The sequence below is a fragment of the Canis lupus genome, chromosome 30 (assembly GCF_003254725.2).
Source record: "Canis lupus dingo isolate Sandy chromosome 30, ASM325472v2, whole genome shotgun sequence".
Taxonomy (NCBI): Eukaryota; Metazoa; Chordata; class Mammalia; order Carnivora; family Canidae; genus Canis; species Canis lupus.
The window spans coordinates 38,750,191-38,764,382 of record NC_064272.1 but is presented as its reverse complement, the minus strand read 5'-3'; the positions used below and the strand labels follow the sequence as shown (position 1 = coordinate 38,764,382).

At 62.4% G+C, this 14,192-nt stretch overlaps 1 protein-coding gene across 1 annotated transcript in view; it reads left to right on the top strand.

Moving 5' to 3' along the window:
- The first annotated feature begins 4,914 nt into the window (after positions 1-4,914).
- The window catches only part of CSPG4 (chondroitin sulfate proteoglycan 4), a 33,357-nt gene continuing 24,079 nt past the window's right edge, over positions 4,915-14,192 (top strand). Inside the window, 1 exon segment of the mRNA XM_025472109.3 lies at positions 4,915-5,062. Coding sequence (XP_025327894.3) covers positions 4,978-5,062 — 85 coding nt within the window. The 5' untranslated portion in view covers positions 4,915-4,977.

Genomic DNA, 14,192 nt, shown 5'->3' with positions numbered 1-14,192 from the left:
AGCCCCTGGCCAGGAGACTGCAGGGCTGTGGAACCAAGGCCCAAAGCCTGTGTCCCCCCGCACGGGAGTGGCCTAGGTCCTGTGTCCTTCGTGGCAGAAAGCCAATCCCCTAAGGGCGGGACCTGGACTGCTAGAAGCCCAATGCGGACACCACCCCGTCCAGGGCATAAGCACCCGCCACTTACCAGCAAGCTGGCTTTGGCCACAGGTTCCCTGGGTGGAGCCCATGTGGTCAGAGTGCAAAACACAGAGGAACTCGGAGTGCCAGGTGCTGACCAGGGGCAGGACCAAGCCACGGCTGCTGCCAGGGCCGGCACTGAGCCCAGGAGGCACCGAGGGAGAGAGTGACCAGGAGCGCCTGGCCAGCATCTCAGGGGAACTCTTCTGGCGGGGGGGTGCATGATGCCGATGCCGGGCTTGCTGTTGTCTTGTTCTCACAGAGGCAGATCACTTAGAGAAACTGAGGCAGCACATACCGCAGGTCATTGAAGCTTCAGAACGCTGGAATCCCCCTTCCGCTGAGTGGTGGCCATCCTCCTTCGTTCTTCAGTGTGTCCCTCCCCTGCCCCGAGCGCTGCCCCGGGATTTGCTGAGGAGTTAGGCTGGGGCGGGGGAAGCACTGGGTCACACCCCCTGACCCCACCGGGCTTGCCCCAGGAGGCAGGAGGAGAAGCCAGAGATCACTGTTCCGGGGTGTCTGGGGTGTCTGTGGATGGCATGGAGGACTGGGAGGGCTTCCTGGAGGAGGATGAGATAAGGCCAGGGAGGCAGGGGCAGTGAGGGCTGGCCAGCCACCGAGGGCATCTGGCCGGCCCAAGCCAGAGGACTGGATGGCAAAGGTTGGAAGGCAGAGGGGAGGAGGCCTGGGCCCGGGAGGATGCCAGAGAGGCTCCGGTCAGCTCTGCTCAGGTCCTGGCCCTCTGGGGTGTCAAGAGACCAGGTGAATGCTCTGTTAACCCGGGAGCCCCGGCAGAGGCAGGTGCGGGTGAGGCCCGCAGTGCAGGGGGGCGGGTGGCTTCTGTCTGGGGCCTGTGTTTCCCTCCCTAGCGGGCAACAAGGCGGGAGGGGCTGCAGCTAATCCCAACTCCAGCCTCGGCTGTGGGCGGGAACGGTCTGCAGGCTCCACAGAGACAGGACTCCTGGTTGTGGTTGGTGAATCTGCGTGGTCGGATCCGGGGAGGAGGGAAGATGGGAAGGGGGAAGGAAGGGAGGTGCGGGCTGCGGGAATCTCCACCCAAGTGTTTGATTCATAAAGAAGCGGAAGCCTTGTCTCTTCTCTTCTTTCATTTGTAAAAAGAAAGCTCTTTGCCTCCAAACAGAGTCTTCCCAGCAGCACCCCAACCCGAGGCCCACACTTGGCCAGTCATTAACCCCTAACGAGGACCAGGTGCATTGCTGACTCGGGGAGAAGGAAAAGCGGTGACAAGTTGTGGCATCAATGGCTGGATCGCCACCGCGGCCACCACCCCACCGCCACCGCCACCGCCACCACCACCACCACCGGAGATGAGCTGAGCACAGCCCCGCCCAGGCCTCCTAGGGTGAACCAGATGGGAGTTCTTCCTTTTGCCAAAATCCCCACAGAACAGCAGCACTGGCTTCTTAGTCAGCCCCAGTGCACATTTATTGAGCACCTACTGCATGCAGCTGCCCCTGGCAGGGAAAGTTCAGCCCTCAAGGGTCTGACTTGTCATCGGGGGAGGTGGTGAGTGTGGAGCTGTGTACAAACTGTGAAGGGCAGGAGGGAGGGAGCGCTACAGAGAAGGAAGAGAAAGGACAAGCGTGTGTGGAGCGCCTGCTGCATGCCCGGCCCCGGGGAGGCATAGGAGGTACATGAACGCATTTAATCCTCACTAACCCAGTTCTGCAAATGAGAAAACTGAGCAGCTTGTTCAAGGTTGGGCAGCCACGTAGGAGGGCTGGGTTTCAAACTCAGGGCCCAGGTTCGAGATCAGCTTCACAACCGCAGCACAGACATGACACCAGCACGCTAGCTGTGGTGCTAAGAGCGCCGGGCTTGCCCTCAAAGACCTGCCTCCACCTCTTCGTGGCCATGTAGACCGGCCCAAGGCCTTCAATCTCTCTCAGCCTCAGTTTTTTCATCTGCAAATGGGGCTCAATTCTGTTGCACACTATGAAATGCTGTACACATGGTGGCATAGTCACTAGTCAAAGAGAGAGGGCCCGGGCACTCTAGAAAACAGTACGGTGTTTCCTCAAAAAACTAAAAATAGAAGTAGCATAAGATCAGTATTTCCACATTTATTTATTTATTTATTTATTTATTTATTTTTAAGATTTAATTTATTTATTCGTGAGAGACAGAGAGAGAGAGAGAGAGGCAGAGACACAGGCAGAGGGAGAGGCAGGCTCCATGCAGGGAGCCCGACGCAGGACTCGATCCCAGGTCTCCAGCACCTGTGCGCACACACACACACACTGGAATATTACTCAGCCAGCAAGAGGAATGAAATCTTGTCATTTGCAACAACACAGACAGAGCTGGATGGTATTTTGCTAAATGAAATAAGTCAGCCAGAAAAAAAGTGAATGCCGTATCGTCTGGCTCATAAGTGGAACCTAAAAAACAAAACAAGCGAACAAACAAACAGCAACCGTAGAAGCAGAGTCATAAATACAGAGAACAAACGGAGGGTCACCAGAGGGGAGGGAATGTGGGGGTGAGCAGAATAGGTGAAGAGGATCAAATGGTACAAACTTCCAGCTATAAAATAAATACGTCACAGGGATGAAAAGTACAGCATAGGGAATAGAGTCAATAATATGACAACTTGGGGATCCCTGGGTGGCCCAGTGGTTTGGAGCCTGCCTTTGGCCCAGGGCGCGATCCTGGGGTCCCGAGATCGAGTCCCGTGTCGGGCTCCCCGCATGGAGCCTGCTTCTCCCTCTGCCTGTGTCTCTGTCTCTCTCTCTCTCTATCATGAATAAATAAATAAAAATCTTAAAAATAATAATATGACAACTTTGTACGATGATGGACGGTAACTACACTTACTGCGGTGAGCATTTTGTGATGCATACGTCACTATGGTCTACTTCTGAAACTGATAGAATATGTTGATTATGATTTTTTTTTTTTTAGATCTTGAATAAAAAATGAATTAGGGGCACCTGGATGGCTTCATCGGTTAAGCATCTATGTTCAGTTCAGGTCACGATCTGAGGGGGCCCTGGGGTCAAGCACTGTTGCCCTCCCCGCTCTGTGGGGAGCCTGCTTCTCCTTCTCCTTTTGCCACTCCCCCTGTCTGTGTGCTCTCTCTCTCTCTCTCTCTCTCAAATAAATAAATAAAATCTTAAAATTAATTAATTAATTTCAAAAGTTTTAAGGTGGAGAGGAGCTGGGAAGAGAGTGCTGGTGGGGTGGAGTTGGGGTGGGCTGAAGCAGGCAGGTGTGAAAGAGAGATTTTTTTAAAGATTTTATTATTTATTTGAGAGACAGGGATCCCTGGGTGGCGCAGCGGTTTGGCGCCTGCCTTTGGCCCAGGGCGCGATCCTGGAGACCTGGGATCGAATCCCACATCGGGCTTCCGGTGCATGGAGCCTGCTTCTCCCTCTGCCTGTGTCTCTGCCTCTCTCTCTCTCTCTCTGTGACTATCATAAATAAAAAATAAATAAATAAATAAATAAATAAATAAATAAATAAATAAATAAAGAGAGACAGCATGAGCCGGGGGCAGGGGCAGGGAAGAGGGAGAGGGAGAAGCAGGTTCCCCACTAAGCAGGGAGCTGATTGGGACTCGATCCCAGGACCCTGAGATCATGACCTGATCCAAAGGTAGATGCTCAACCACTGAGCCACCCAGGCGCCCCTGAAAGAGGGGCTCTGACGAGAGAAGGGAGGGGAAAGCACTCTAGGGGTGCTCTTCCACCCGCCTCCCGGGCAGAGATGCCGAGACCAGACGATGCCCATGCTGTGACTCGGGGATGCGCGGGCAGTCCTGCAGGGGTGTTGGCCTTTCTCCTCCTGTTTGCGGCCAAGGGAGATGCTGTTGCCTAGGAGGGAGTCATGAGGAGCAGAGCCCCAACCTGAAGCTGTTAGGTAGGAGCTAATCCAGGGCCAGATTTCCAGGAGGCAGCCCCAGGAAGCCCAAACACCTGGATTCAGGAGTTAGGAGGCCGGGGGTCCTAGTCCCGAAGGGCCAGGGACCTATACTCCACCTGGGGCTTTGTAAGAACCACTTCCAGCTCTGCACCCATAAAATGGGGCGGTGGGGAGTGGGGGAGGGAAAGGGAGGGAGTCACCCATCTTACAGGGTTATTTTGAGGCAAATGACACTATGGGGTTGAGAATCCCTCCTGCCTTGCGGGAGAGTCTAGAACATCTCTCCTTTACAGACCGGGGAGCAGAGGCTCTGCAGGACAGAGGGCCAAGGTCACGATGTCAGGGGACACAGCAGTGCAGGACCTCAGGCCAGTGCTCTCTGCCAAATACAGTCCCCAGGAGACCTTAGAGGAAAGCAGCCCAAAGCAGTCTGCGTAGCCGTAGGCGGCTGTCCTCCTGGGCGCGGAGCGTGTACACACACACAGGCACACACGCGTGCACTCACGCACCCCAGGCCTCGCGAGGGCAGGAGAGAGAAGTGAGGGGCTAGCCCAGCTCGGCTCTCCCCGGGGAGCAGGTCTCCGGGAGCCCTGGGGTCTGAGCGCGGGGTCCCGGCTCCCCGGGGGCTTGGTGCCAGGTCTGCAGGGTGGGCCGCGGTCTGACCGAGCTGGCGGGGTCATCCCAGCCCTGCCCGGGGAGGAGCAGCCCGCCTCGGGCCCTTTAAGGAAGTTGGGGGCGAGGGGGCCGCGGGGGAGCCGTCCTGAAACCGGAGCGCGGGCTGGCCCTGCCCCGCCCCCGAGTCAAGGAAGGCGGCCCCGCCGGCCCAGCGCCGGCCCCAGTCGCAGCAGCCTCCTCCGGTGCCCTCCGTGGGCTCCCCGCGCTCCGGCTCCGCCCGGCCCCGCCGACCTGCCGCGATGCGGGGTCAGCCGCCCGCGCCCCCGGGCCCCGCGCTGCCCCTGGCCTTGGCCTTGGCTCTGTGGGCCTGCGCCGCCTCCGCGGGTGAGTAGGGGCTGCGGGGGGAGCGGGTGCTGGGCGGCAGGGAAGGGCACCCGAGGGCCCGGAGGCGCCCGGTGAGGGCAGGGGCCGCGGCTGCCACCCCAGGCCGGCCGCAGGGGTCCCACCCGGGATGCAGGCGGTCCCGCGGGGCTCCCGTGGGCCCACTGAGGCTGGCCCGCCAGGTCAGGGTGTGGCTCGTGCAGGATGGGGGGGGTTTCAGGGGCGCCCCCCGGCTGCACTCCCCACTCCCCACTCCTCGAGGCTTCAGGTGCCCGCGCTGGTGCCCAAAGGACGCCCGGGGACAGCAAGCGGCCAGCAGCCCAGCCTCAGCCGCCCAGGCCAGGAACCGCTGTGCTTGAGGCGGGAACCGAGAGGGGCCCACCCTGCCCCACCCGCGCAGGGCCCCGCAGGGCACCCCCCACCCCCGCCTGCAGGCTCCCCTGCCCCCTGCGTGTCCCGGGCAGGTCGGTACAGTCCCTTCCCCACCTTCCTCCTGCTGTCCTCTCCAGCTCCTGACTCCCCTCCCTCCCCTGCTGACCCAGAAGGCCTGCTTGGTGACAGCCAGGAGCACCCACTCCTCAGCCTCCTGGCACCTTCAGAGGGTCCCTCAGACAGCCCCGGGCAACCCGCGCCACGCTTCCCTGCCCTGGGCATTGGCGCTTGACCCCAGCAGAGACCGGGTGACAGTTGACCTTCCGAGGGCACTAGGACTCTCCTCTGTGTTACACTCCCAGATCCCTCCAGGGCAGCCTTCTTCCCAGAGGCAAGGCAGGGTCTCCTATGCCCTAGGAACTGTGGCCTCAGGGCTCATCAGTCACTACTGCCCAAGTATGAATCAGTGCTCCAGCCTCCATCTTTCGGGACCATTCCCAAAAGCAACTCTGAGCAGAGGAAGGGCCGGAGTCTCCCTTCCAGGGGCCGGGCCACACCCTTCTCCCCGTCCTATGGGGAAGCCAGCTCTAACGGACAGCATCACGAGGTACCCAGAGGGAAATGAGTCAGGGGGGACCCCCTACTGGGGTGAGTCAGAGCCGGATCCCCAGGCTCTCTGCTCCTCTTCCCAGGGACCCCTTCCTTCAAAGTGTCGGGGCCTGGGTGATGGGCTGGGCCTCTGGAGAGGTGGGCAGGGGCCATCTGAGGTGACCGGAGTGGGCCATTTGGGCAGCCTGCAGGCTCCAGCCGAGCGATTCCAGCACCCGCTCTCCTTGGGCTTCGGCGGGAACCCACTCTCCAATATCTTCTCAGCATCCACGCTGTACGAGCATTGTGCTGGGCAACGAGGGGCACACAGAAATGGAAGGGCTGAGCGTACACGCATTCCGGAGGCAGAAAGGCAAATTAAAACCCACACAGCAACTCCTCTCATGTCTGCAAAGATCCAGATGAGGAGTATGGAGAAGAGACGTTGACAGGCGAGCTGAGGCAGGCCGGAGGGTGATCCCGGAGCCAAGCCTTGGAGGACGGGAAGGGGGTCCGTACTCTAGGCAGGAGCTCGGCCTGAGCAAAGGCACTGGGGTGGATACGGGAAGAGCATGTAGAGACGGGAAGCCCAGCAGCCTGGTTAGAAGATGTATTGTGAGCACGAGCCAGGAGGAGCCATTGGGCCGGGGCACAGAATCCTTAAAGATCGGAATACGGCCCAAGCCTGTTCCTCCTGGCAATGGGAGCCACCGACCTTAAGGCAGGGGAGTGGCACGGCAGCAGGGGGTTGTCATGTTGAGCCCACCTCTGTCCTTGGGAAGAATTGGGAATGAGGAGGGTATGGAGAGCTGGAGCCTCCCCCTCCAACGAGCCCTCTCTGCGCCCCCCACCCCCCACCCGACCCCCACCCCCAGCCTGGCTCAGCCCCATGTCCTGCTCTCTGCACGGGGTCAGGCCCCACTTGAGGAAGGCATCACTCCCGTCCCTCCTGGACACCTCGAGCCCCAAAGGCCCTAAAGATTTCAGGTACCAGAGTGAGGCCCAAGGGGATGCTTTCCCTGCATTTGTCAGCATCCCAGAGCATCTAGGTCATGAGGCCTGGGAGTCGAGCACCCTGGGAAACCCCCTGGGAGACGTTGGGCAGAGGGACAGGGGGCCGGAGAGACTGGGTTGGAGCCCATGTTGGCAGCGGGGCTCCGGGGAGCAGCAGGAGTCCAGGCGAGCGAGCGCCAAGGCCGCAGGGCCAGCGGCTCCCACACCTCTCGCCCCGCCTGGCACAGCTGCTCTCAGAGACGGGGCAAGAAGTGGGAGTCTGGCTGGGGCTGGGGCAGGAGGACCTGTAAGGGGGGCCCCTGATTTAGCCGGGTGCGGCCTCGGGGCGTCTGAGAGAACAGGACCATGGAGGCATCCAGGGCAAGGAATCCAGTCCGAGTAGATTGTCCTGCCCCTGGGGATCCCCTGGGGAGCCGCGGTCTGGAGGTGTGTGTGCAGCGCAGAGGCCAGGCCCTTGGCTCAGCCCACCCAGACTCTGGAAAAGCTGTTCCAGGACCGAGTGTAACTGAGCCACCCCCCACCTCACCCCCAGGGCGGGACAGGAGGGTCTTCTGGTGCTGCCGCCTGGGGCCGGGTGGCCAGGTGGGCCAGGCTGCTGGCGCGGTTGCGGGAGGGGAGCGGGTGCGCATGGAGCTCTCAGAGGAAGTGCACAGGCTGCTTCTGGGAACTGGGCGTGCTGCCCAGGAGGGGCAGGCAGGGGAGGGGGTTGGAAGAGCCCGCCGCACACCCTCACTGGCGCACACAGATGTGGGTGTGCGCACAAGTATGAACAACCGCGTCCAGGGCCAGCTGCGCTCACGAACCTGGGCGGGGGCGCCCGGGAGAAGGGAGAATGAGGTGTGGACGGGATGGGGGCAGGGGGTGCTGCGCCGTCTGTGGCCCTATCCGCCCTATACGCACCAGGAGCAGGTGCCCGAGGGGCCCTCGGGCCTGGGCCTGCTCCTGCTCCCCCAGCTCCTGGCTCCACCCAGCTCCCCTCTTGCCTCCAACATGCCCCCTGCCCCAACGTATGCCCAGTTCTGCAGAGCTCTCTAGAGTTAAGACTCTTTCTCCGGGTGCAGCTTCGGATGCGTTTCAAGTTATGCTGTTATGGGTACCACCGACTGTAGATGGGCGATTCGGAATGAACGGAGCTTGTATGGACGGTTTCTTACTTGGATTCCCTCGGAGGAGGGGCGCCTCAGAAGGGTGGGTCGTTCGAGCGGGGGAGGAGGAGCCCGGCGGAGCTATCGGCTACTTGGACTCCCACCTGCAGAGGCATCACCCCCCCCCCCCAGGCCGGGGAGGCCAACCGTGTGTGCACAGCCTCACAGCAGCCCCCCAAGTCAAGAAACATTCCTATTTTAGAGATGTGGAAACTGAGGCTCAGAGAAGTGCAGGGGCTGGCCTCGGGGCACGCTCGGGCACACAGGTCGCAGTGTTGTCACTCACCTCCACAACAGCCCGGGTGGGGCCAGGTGGGCCGTCACCCACGGGTGGGCCCAGACCCCCCCAGCAGGGGAGACACAGCTCCCTGAGGAGCCTATATCTCTGCTCCTGTGTCCCCCTACCCCACCTCTCCAGATCCCCCTGTACTTTGTGGCAGCACAAGCAAATCCTCTTCAAGAAAGTCCCCGACCCCTTTCGATGGCCGGGATAGCACACGAAGCCGAGTGCGTCCTAGATGTAGGGCAGTAGCACTGAGGTCTGCCATCGAGGTGGCTTGGTGGCGGGGCTCCCCACCCTCTGCGGACCATTCCTTCCCCCCCTGGGCCCTGACCACACTCCGCTGTGCATCCGCCAGGCCTCGGGCCACCGCGGCACTAACCTATTTCTGTGCGTGTCTCATGGCTTGACTGTCCCGGTGGGTCGTTGAGGCCGCCTCCCCTCCCAGACCTTACTGCAGAGGCCCCCCCAGCCCCAACCAGTCTCCCCATGGTTCGTAGGGAAACAGGGGCCCAGACAGGAACAGCTAGTCTCTCGGGGTCACACACCAAGTCTGTAGCAAGGTGGGGGCTGAGCCTCCCTGCTCTCTGTCCTTGAATCCTGGTTTGGGGCGGCCACAGCTCCAGCAGCCTCCCTCGGGCCCACCTCCCGTCGGCTCTCCCCAGGGGCCTCCACCGTCTTGCTCCACGCAGGACTGAGCCCAGAGGGGCATGTTGATCACTGAGTAGGATGACACCAAGGGCCCGGAACATGCCCTTTTCCAGATGGAGTCAGGTCAGGAGGCCCGAAGGCAGGGAACAGAAGCCAAGCCCACCGTCCTCCCAGCCAGGCCGGGGACCGGGCCTCTCCTGCCCCAGCATCCCCCTCCTGCCACTCCCTGAACCAAACGGGACGTCCCTGAGCCCCCAGCAGGCAGGAGCCTCCTGGTGCCACCCTCCCGAGGGCCCCAAGATACCATGACTGTGCCAGGCCCCCTCTCCCCCTCCGGCCTCTCAGCCTGGGCATTCGGGGCGAGCCCGTGTCCCACGGGCGGCCGAGGAGCTCGGCCATCAGGTGAGAATCCATGAGCCCTGGCACCTGGTTTCTCTTCTCATCCTTCACAGCCCGGCTCCAGAACCACCACCCCGGGAGCCTTTCCCAGCCCTTCCTGGGGCCCTGCCCTCCTTCTCCGTGGGGCCGCAGGCCTTTCTGCCAAAGCCGTGACCTCCGTCAGCGTGATGCCCGGGAGGTACACGTACGCACATGCATGCACACGCGCGTGCAAGTGTTGCTCAGCAGCCTGGCCCAGAGCCTAGCAAGGAGAGCGCCCAGCCCCTCAGCAGCCATCCCGGGAGAAACCCCCGACTCAGGATTCACGGCCCCCAGCACCACGGCCAGGCAAGCGAGGCCTCTGGGGGCCTGCCTCCTCTCTGGGGACAGGACAGGGCTGGAGAGAGGACACCAACTTCCTTTCCCACCTAAGAGCAACCGCCGCCCACGGTCCAGGAGGGACCAGCTATAAATATCAGTGGGCCCCGGACGCTGATTCCCACGACTTGGGCCCCTCCCTTCCCCTTCCCTGCGCACAGCAGCTGGGCCAACCCGCTCCCCTGCAGTTGGAGGCCGGCCAGGCAGGCCTCAGGCGCACACATCCACACACACTTCCCACCATGGTCAGGGAAGGAACAAATCACCCTTTTTGGGTGCCTGGGAGCAGCTAAGAGCAAGCCCCTCCTGCCCCGTCCTGACTCAGGCCCACGGCTCCCTCCTCTGGGCTGCGGGGAGGCAGGTCAGGGACACGGGGGAAGGAACATGGCATTAGAGAGCCAAGGACCTCACTCCAGCCCTACCCCTTGATGTGTGACCTTGGGAAGTGACTCAGCCTTCTGAGCCTCAGTCTTCTCTCTCAATGGGGACAAATGATGCCTGCGTCCCATGGGTGTTGAGGATCAGAGCCCTTTGCCAGAGTAAGCGCTCAGCAGGTGCCAGCCCCTGAAGTCCCTGTCTTTGGGTTACTCCCATTGTCCTCTGGACTGGGGGCAGGCCCAGCAACCCGGCGATCTTTGAGAAGGGTTCCGAGATCAGGGATTGGATGGGGCGGCCTTGTGAGCAGGTCTGTGTGGGACTCAGTGACATAGAAAAGCAGCGATGAGTCCCCAAGGGTCCACCAGCCAGCTGCTGCGGGCCAGCCGGGGACCCCTCAGGAAGGGGGTGGGGCTCTTCAGCCGAGGGCTCACTGGGCTGAGCACCACCCCACTGTAAGGAGAAGCAGGCCAGCCCTCCCAGCCCCTCCCCGGCCTCATCCCAAAGCCTAAAGGGCCCCCAGACAGAGATCGTGGCTCCCCGGTAGGGCACAGCCAGGATGTTTTGAAAGAATAACAAGATGAACCCCAGACTCGTCCAGAGAGCACAGGGGTGGGGATGAAGAGAATGAGCGGCGGGAACTGCTGTAGGAACTGCTGTAGGGCGGGAGCCTCGACATCCACCTCTGCCCTGCCCCCGGGCACACCTGGGGCCCCTCCGGGGTGGGGTGGGGGCAGGGCTGGACACGTGAAGGGACCACCCGGGCTCCCACGGGCCGTTATGGGAGGGACTGCGCCACAGAGGGAGCCCAGACTGAGGACCCCCCTCCGCCCTGAGCTGCTGGGACCCTTCCGGGGCGCTGGGGGTGCCAGGGGGCACGTGCACCAGATCAGAGTCGCTGGGGGGGGGGAGTGATTCCTGGAGACTGCGGCGGGGCGGGGGGCAGGGGGGGAGCGTGCCAGCTGGGGGGCGCTTCAGGTGGGGGCTGGGCAGGTCCAGGCCCCAGCTTCGGAGAAGGAACCCCCGTCACCAGTCACCGGGCTGGGCTCTGCTCCCCGGATGTGCATGTGCGCCAACGGCATCCAGGCGCCCGCCCCCGCCTGGGCCCCGTGTCCGGGCATCTGATGCCCATGTGCTTCGGGCCACCCTGCTGAGGCCCAGCTGAGCTCTTCCAGGGGCGAGGACTCCGGTGAGGGCCTGACCCCCCAACCGCTCACAGTCCTGGGGTGGGACAGGAGGCTGGGGACCGCAGCCCTCGGGGTACCTGGCCCTGCTGTGTGGCCTTGGGCAGACTCCCCGTCTCTGGCCCCGGGGTCACATAGCCAGGCCCCAAGGTCAGCTGTAAAGTTCAGAGCTCCAGCTCCTGGAGAATGGGACCGGGGTCCCTGCCTCTGTGCAGAGAGCCAGCTGCCTGTCTGGGGACATACGGCAGAGTGGGCTGGCCTGGAAGGGGCTGAAGGGGCGGCCTGGCCTGCCCGCGCAGCCTGGTACCTAGAAACCACTCTCCCAGTCGGCGCGGAGCCCCGGGCTCTCCCAGGATGAGGGTAGGGCTCTGCTCCACCCCCGGCTCCCGTCTTCCACCCCCTTGCTCGAGCCCCACCCTACTAAAAATAAACCCAGACCACCCCATCTTGTACCAGCCAGACCCACCCAGCCCCTCCAGAGCCAGTTGAGTCACCGCTCCAAGCTGCTCCTTTTTTTAACCGTCTGAGTCACTGGCTGTGGCTACAGCTCCATGACACAGGCCCCAGGCCCCAGGGCCCAGCCACGCCACGGCCTCCAAGGGCACAACCCACAGCAGAGGGAGGGGTCTGGATAGAGGGGGCAGCAGGTGAGGCCAGGCTACCCCCTAGCGGGTCCCAGCGGCCAGCACCACCTCGCTCCATCCCCCGGGGACTCCTCTGCACCAGCCCTGCCCCTACAGCATTTCTCTGCCTCCAAGCAGGTCTGGGCCACCACCACCACCCCCGCCCCGCCCAAGACAGAGGGTCTCCAGGCCCCGGGCCCTGTGGGGCCAGAGTGGGCACGGCCCGGCCTTCTGGGGCGAAGGCCGCAGAGAGACACCTGCCCCTGCGCCTCCTCCGGCCGCAGCTCAGGCTCTGCCCACACTGCCCAGAGCACCATGAAGACTCCTGGCCCAGAAGCCTCCACCTCCAGCCCCTCCGGGCTTCCTTTATCCTCTCTGCGCAGTGGGCCAAGCTCTTCCCCCCATCCCCTGTCCCTTCCCCATGGCTGTCTCTCTGTCTCCGGCTGCCCCGGGTCTCTAACCCTGCCTGTTCCCTTTCCTCGACCCAGTCCGAGTCCGGGGGACCCAAAGTGCTGCGTGCACCCGGCCCTCCGCACACGTGTCCTTCCCTGGGCCTTCCCAGCAGACACACCTCACCTCCACTCATTCCCATAAGGGGCTCTGGGCCCCAGAGACCAACCCCAAGAGGACTTTCCATCCTCTCACCCAAGGCCCCTCCTCCCCCAGCCCCAAAGCACTGGCTACATCCTGTCATCCTGTCCCTGTCTTGGGGATGTCAGGATCCCACAGGCACTTCCGTGGAGGCTGAGACAGGGGGGCAGGGGGCCTGGGAACGGCGCCACCCCCGGCCCCTGCCTGAACGAGCCTGCACAGCCTCAACCCCAGCCCTCTCCTGTCTGGGGCTGCGGCCTCCAGCTATAAATAGGGGCTCCCATTCTATTTTCTTTAAAAACAAGCACCAGACTCTGTCACCATAGGCCCAGAAAAGCACTCGCTGGCTGGGGCAGCCTCCCGCCCCACCCCAGCCACCGTGCAGCACCCGCCCCACCCCGAGGCAGAGGAGGACTGAAGGGAAGCCTGGAGGGAGACCAGGTGGGGACGAGCCCTGCGGCTGGGTCAGCTAGGAACGGGGCAGCTGCCCTCCGGCCCGCTCCGCTTCCCACCTCCCTTCACCAAGTGCCGCCAGTCTTGTTCCCGAGACACGTGCTATTAGCAGGGAGCCGTGACAGTAGCACAAGTCCCCAGGCCACGGTTGAGAGGTGCTGGCGCCCCAAATGCAGAGCCGGAACTGTGGGGGGAAGGCTTCCTTCCTGAAGGAGCAGGAGGGCATTCGCAGGCGGAAAGGAAAGAAGAGCTGGCCCGGCGGGAGGCCCAGCGAGCCTCGTTGCAGGTGGAAGACAGCCCGAGGCTTAGCGAGGCTGGCACATGGGGTGTCGTCGAGGGAGGTGAACGGGAAAGCCTGGCAGGGCTGGGGCAGGAGGGCCTGGCACCCTCGGTGCCCTCCTACGGTTGGGGCTTGATCCTGGGGCAGTGGGGAGCCATCGAAGACTTCCAGACCCAGGGGGATGACAGAGTGACTCTCATGTGGGGTTAACGGTGGTTGCTGGTAACAAAACAAGGCAGGAAGTTCATTAAGCCCGGAAGGGATGGTGACCATCTGCCTTGTGGGATGGCACAGAGGAAAAAGAGGGGGAGACGAATCCGAAAGAGAATTCAGGGGCAAGATGGCTGGAACATGGGGAGGGACGAGACAGACTGTCCAAAAGGACTTTCAAAAAAAAAAAAAAAAACAAAAAAAAAAAAAAAACAAAAAAAAAAAAACAAAAGGACTTTCAGATTTCTGCCCACCAATGCGCGGGTGGTGAGGCCTTCCCTGGAAGGCAAGCAGGTGTGGGGAGAGACGACACTGAGTCTGGCTTGAGATGGGTGGGCTTGGGTTTGCAGGGCCCCATGGGTGTTTCTGGCGCAGGGGCCTTGGGGGCATTGGCAAGAGGGCCCAGGACCCCGGAGAGTTGGTGCTGGAGACAGAGACGTGGGTGCCAGAGTGGCGAGCCGGTGCCTGAGGCCGGGGGACAGGAGGCGGGCTGGAGACGGCACAGCGGTGGGCAGAGCTGGGCGGCGCTGACAGTCGGGGGGGGGGGTCTGCAGGCCCGGAAGGTGCGGGGGGAATGGGGGGCAGGAACCTATCCCAAGAGGAGCTGGGCC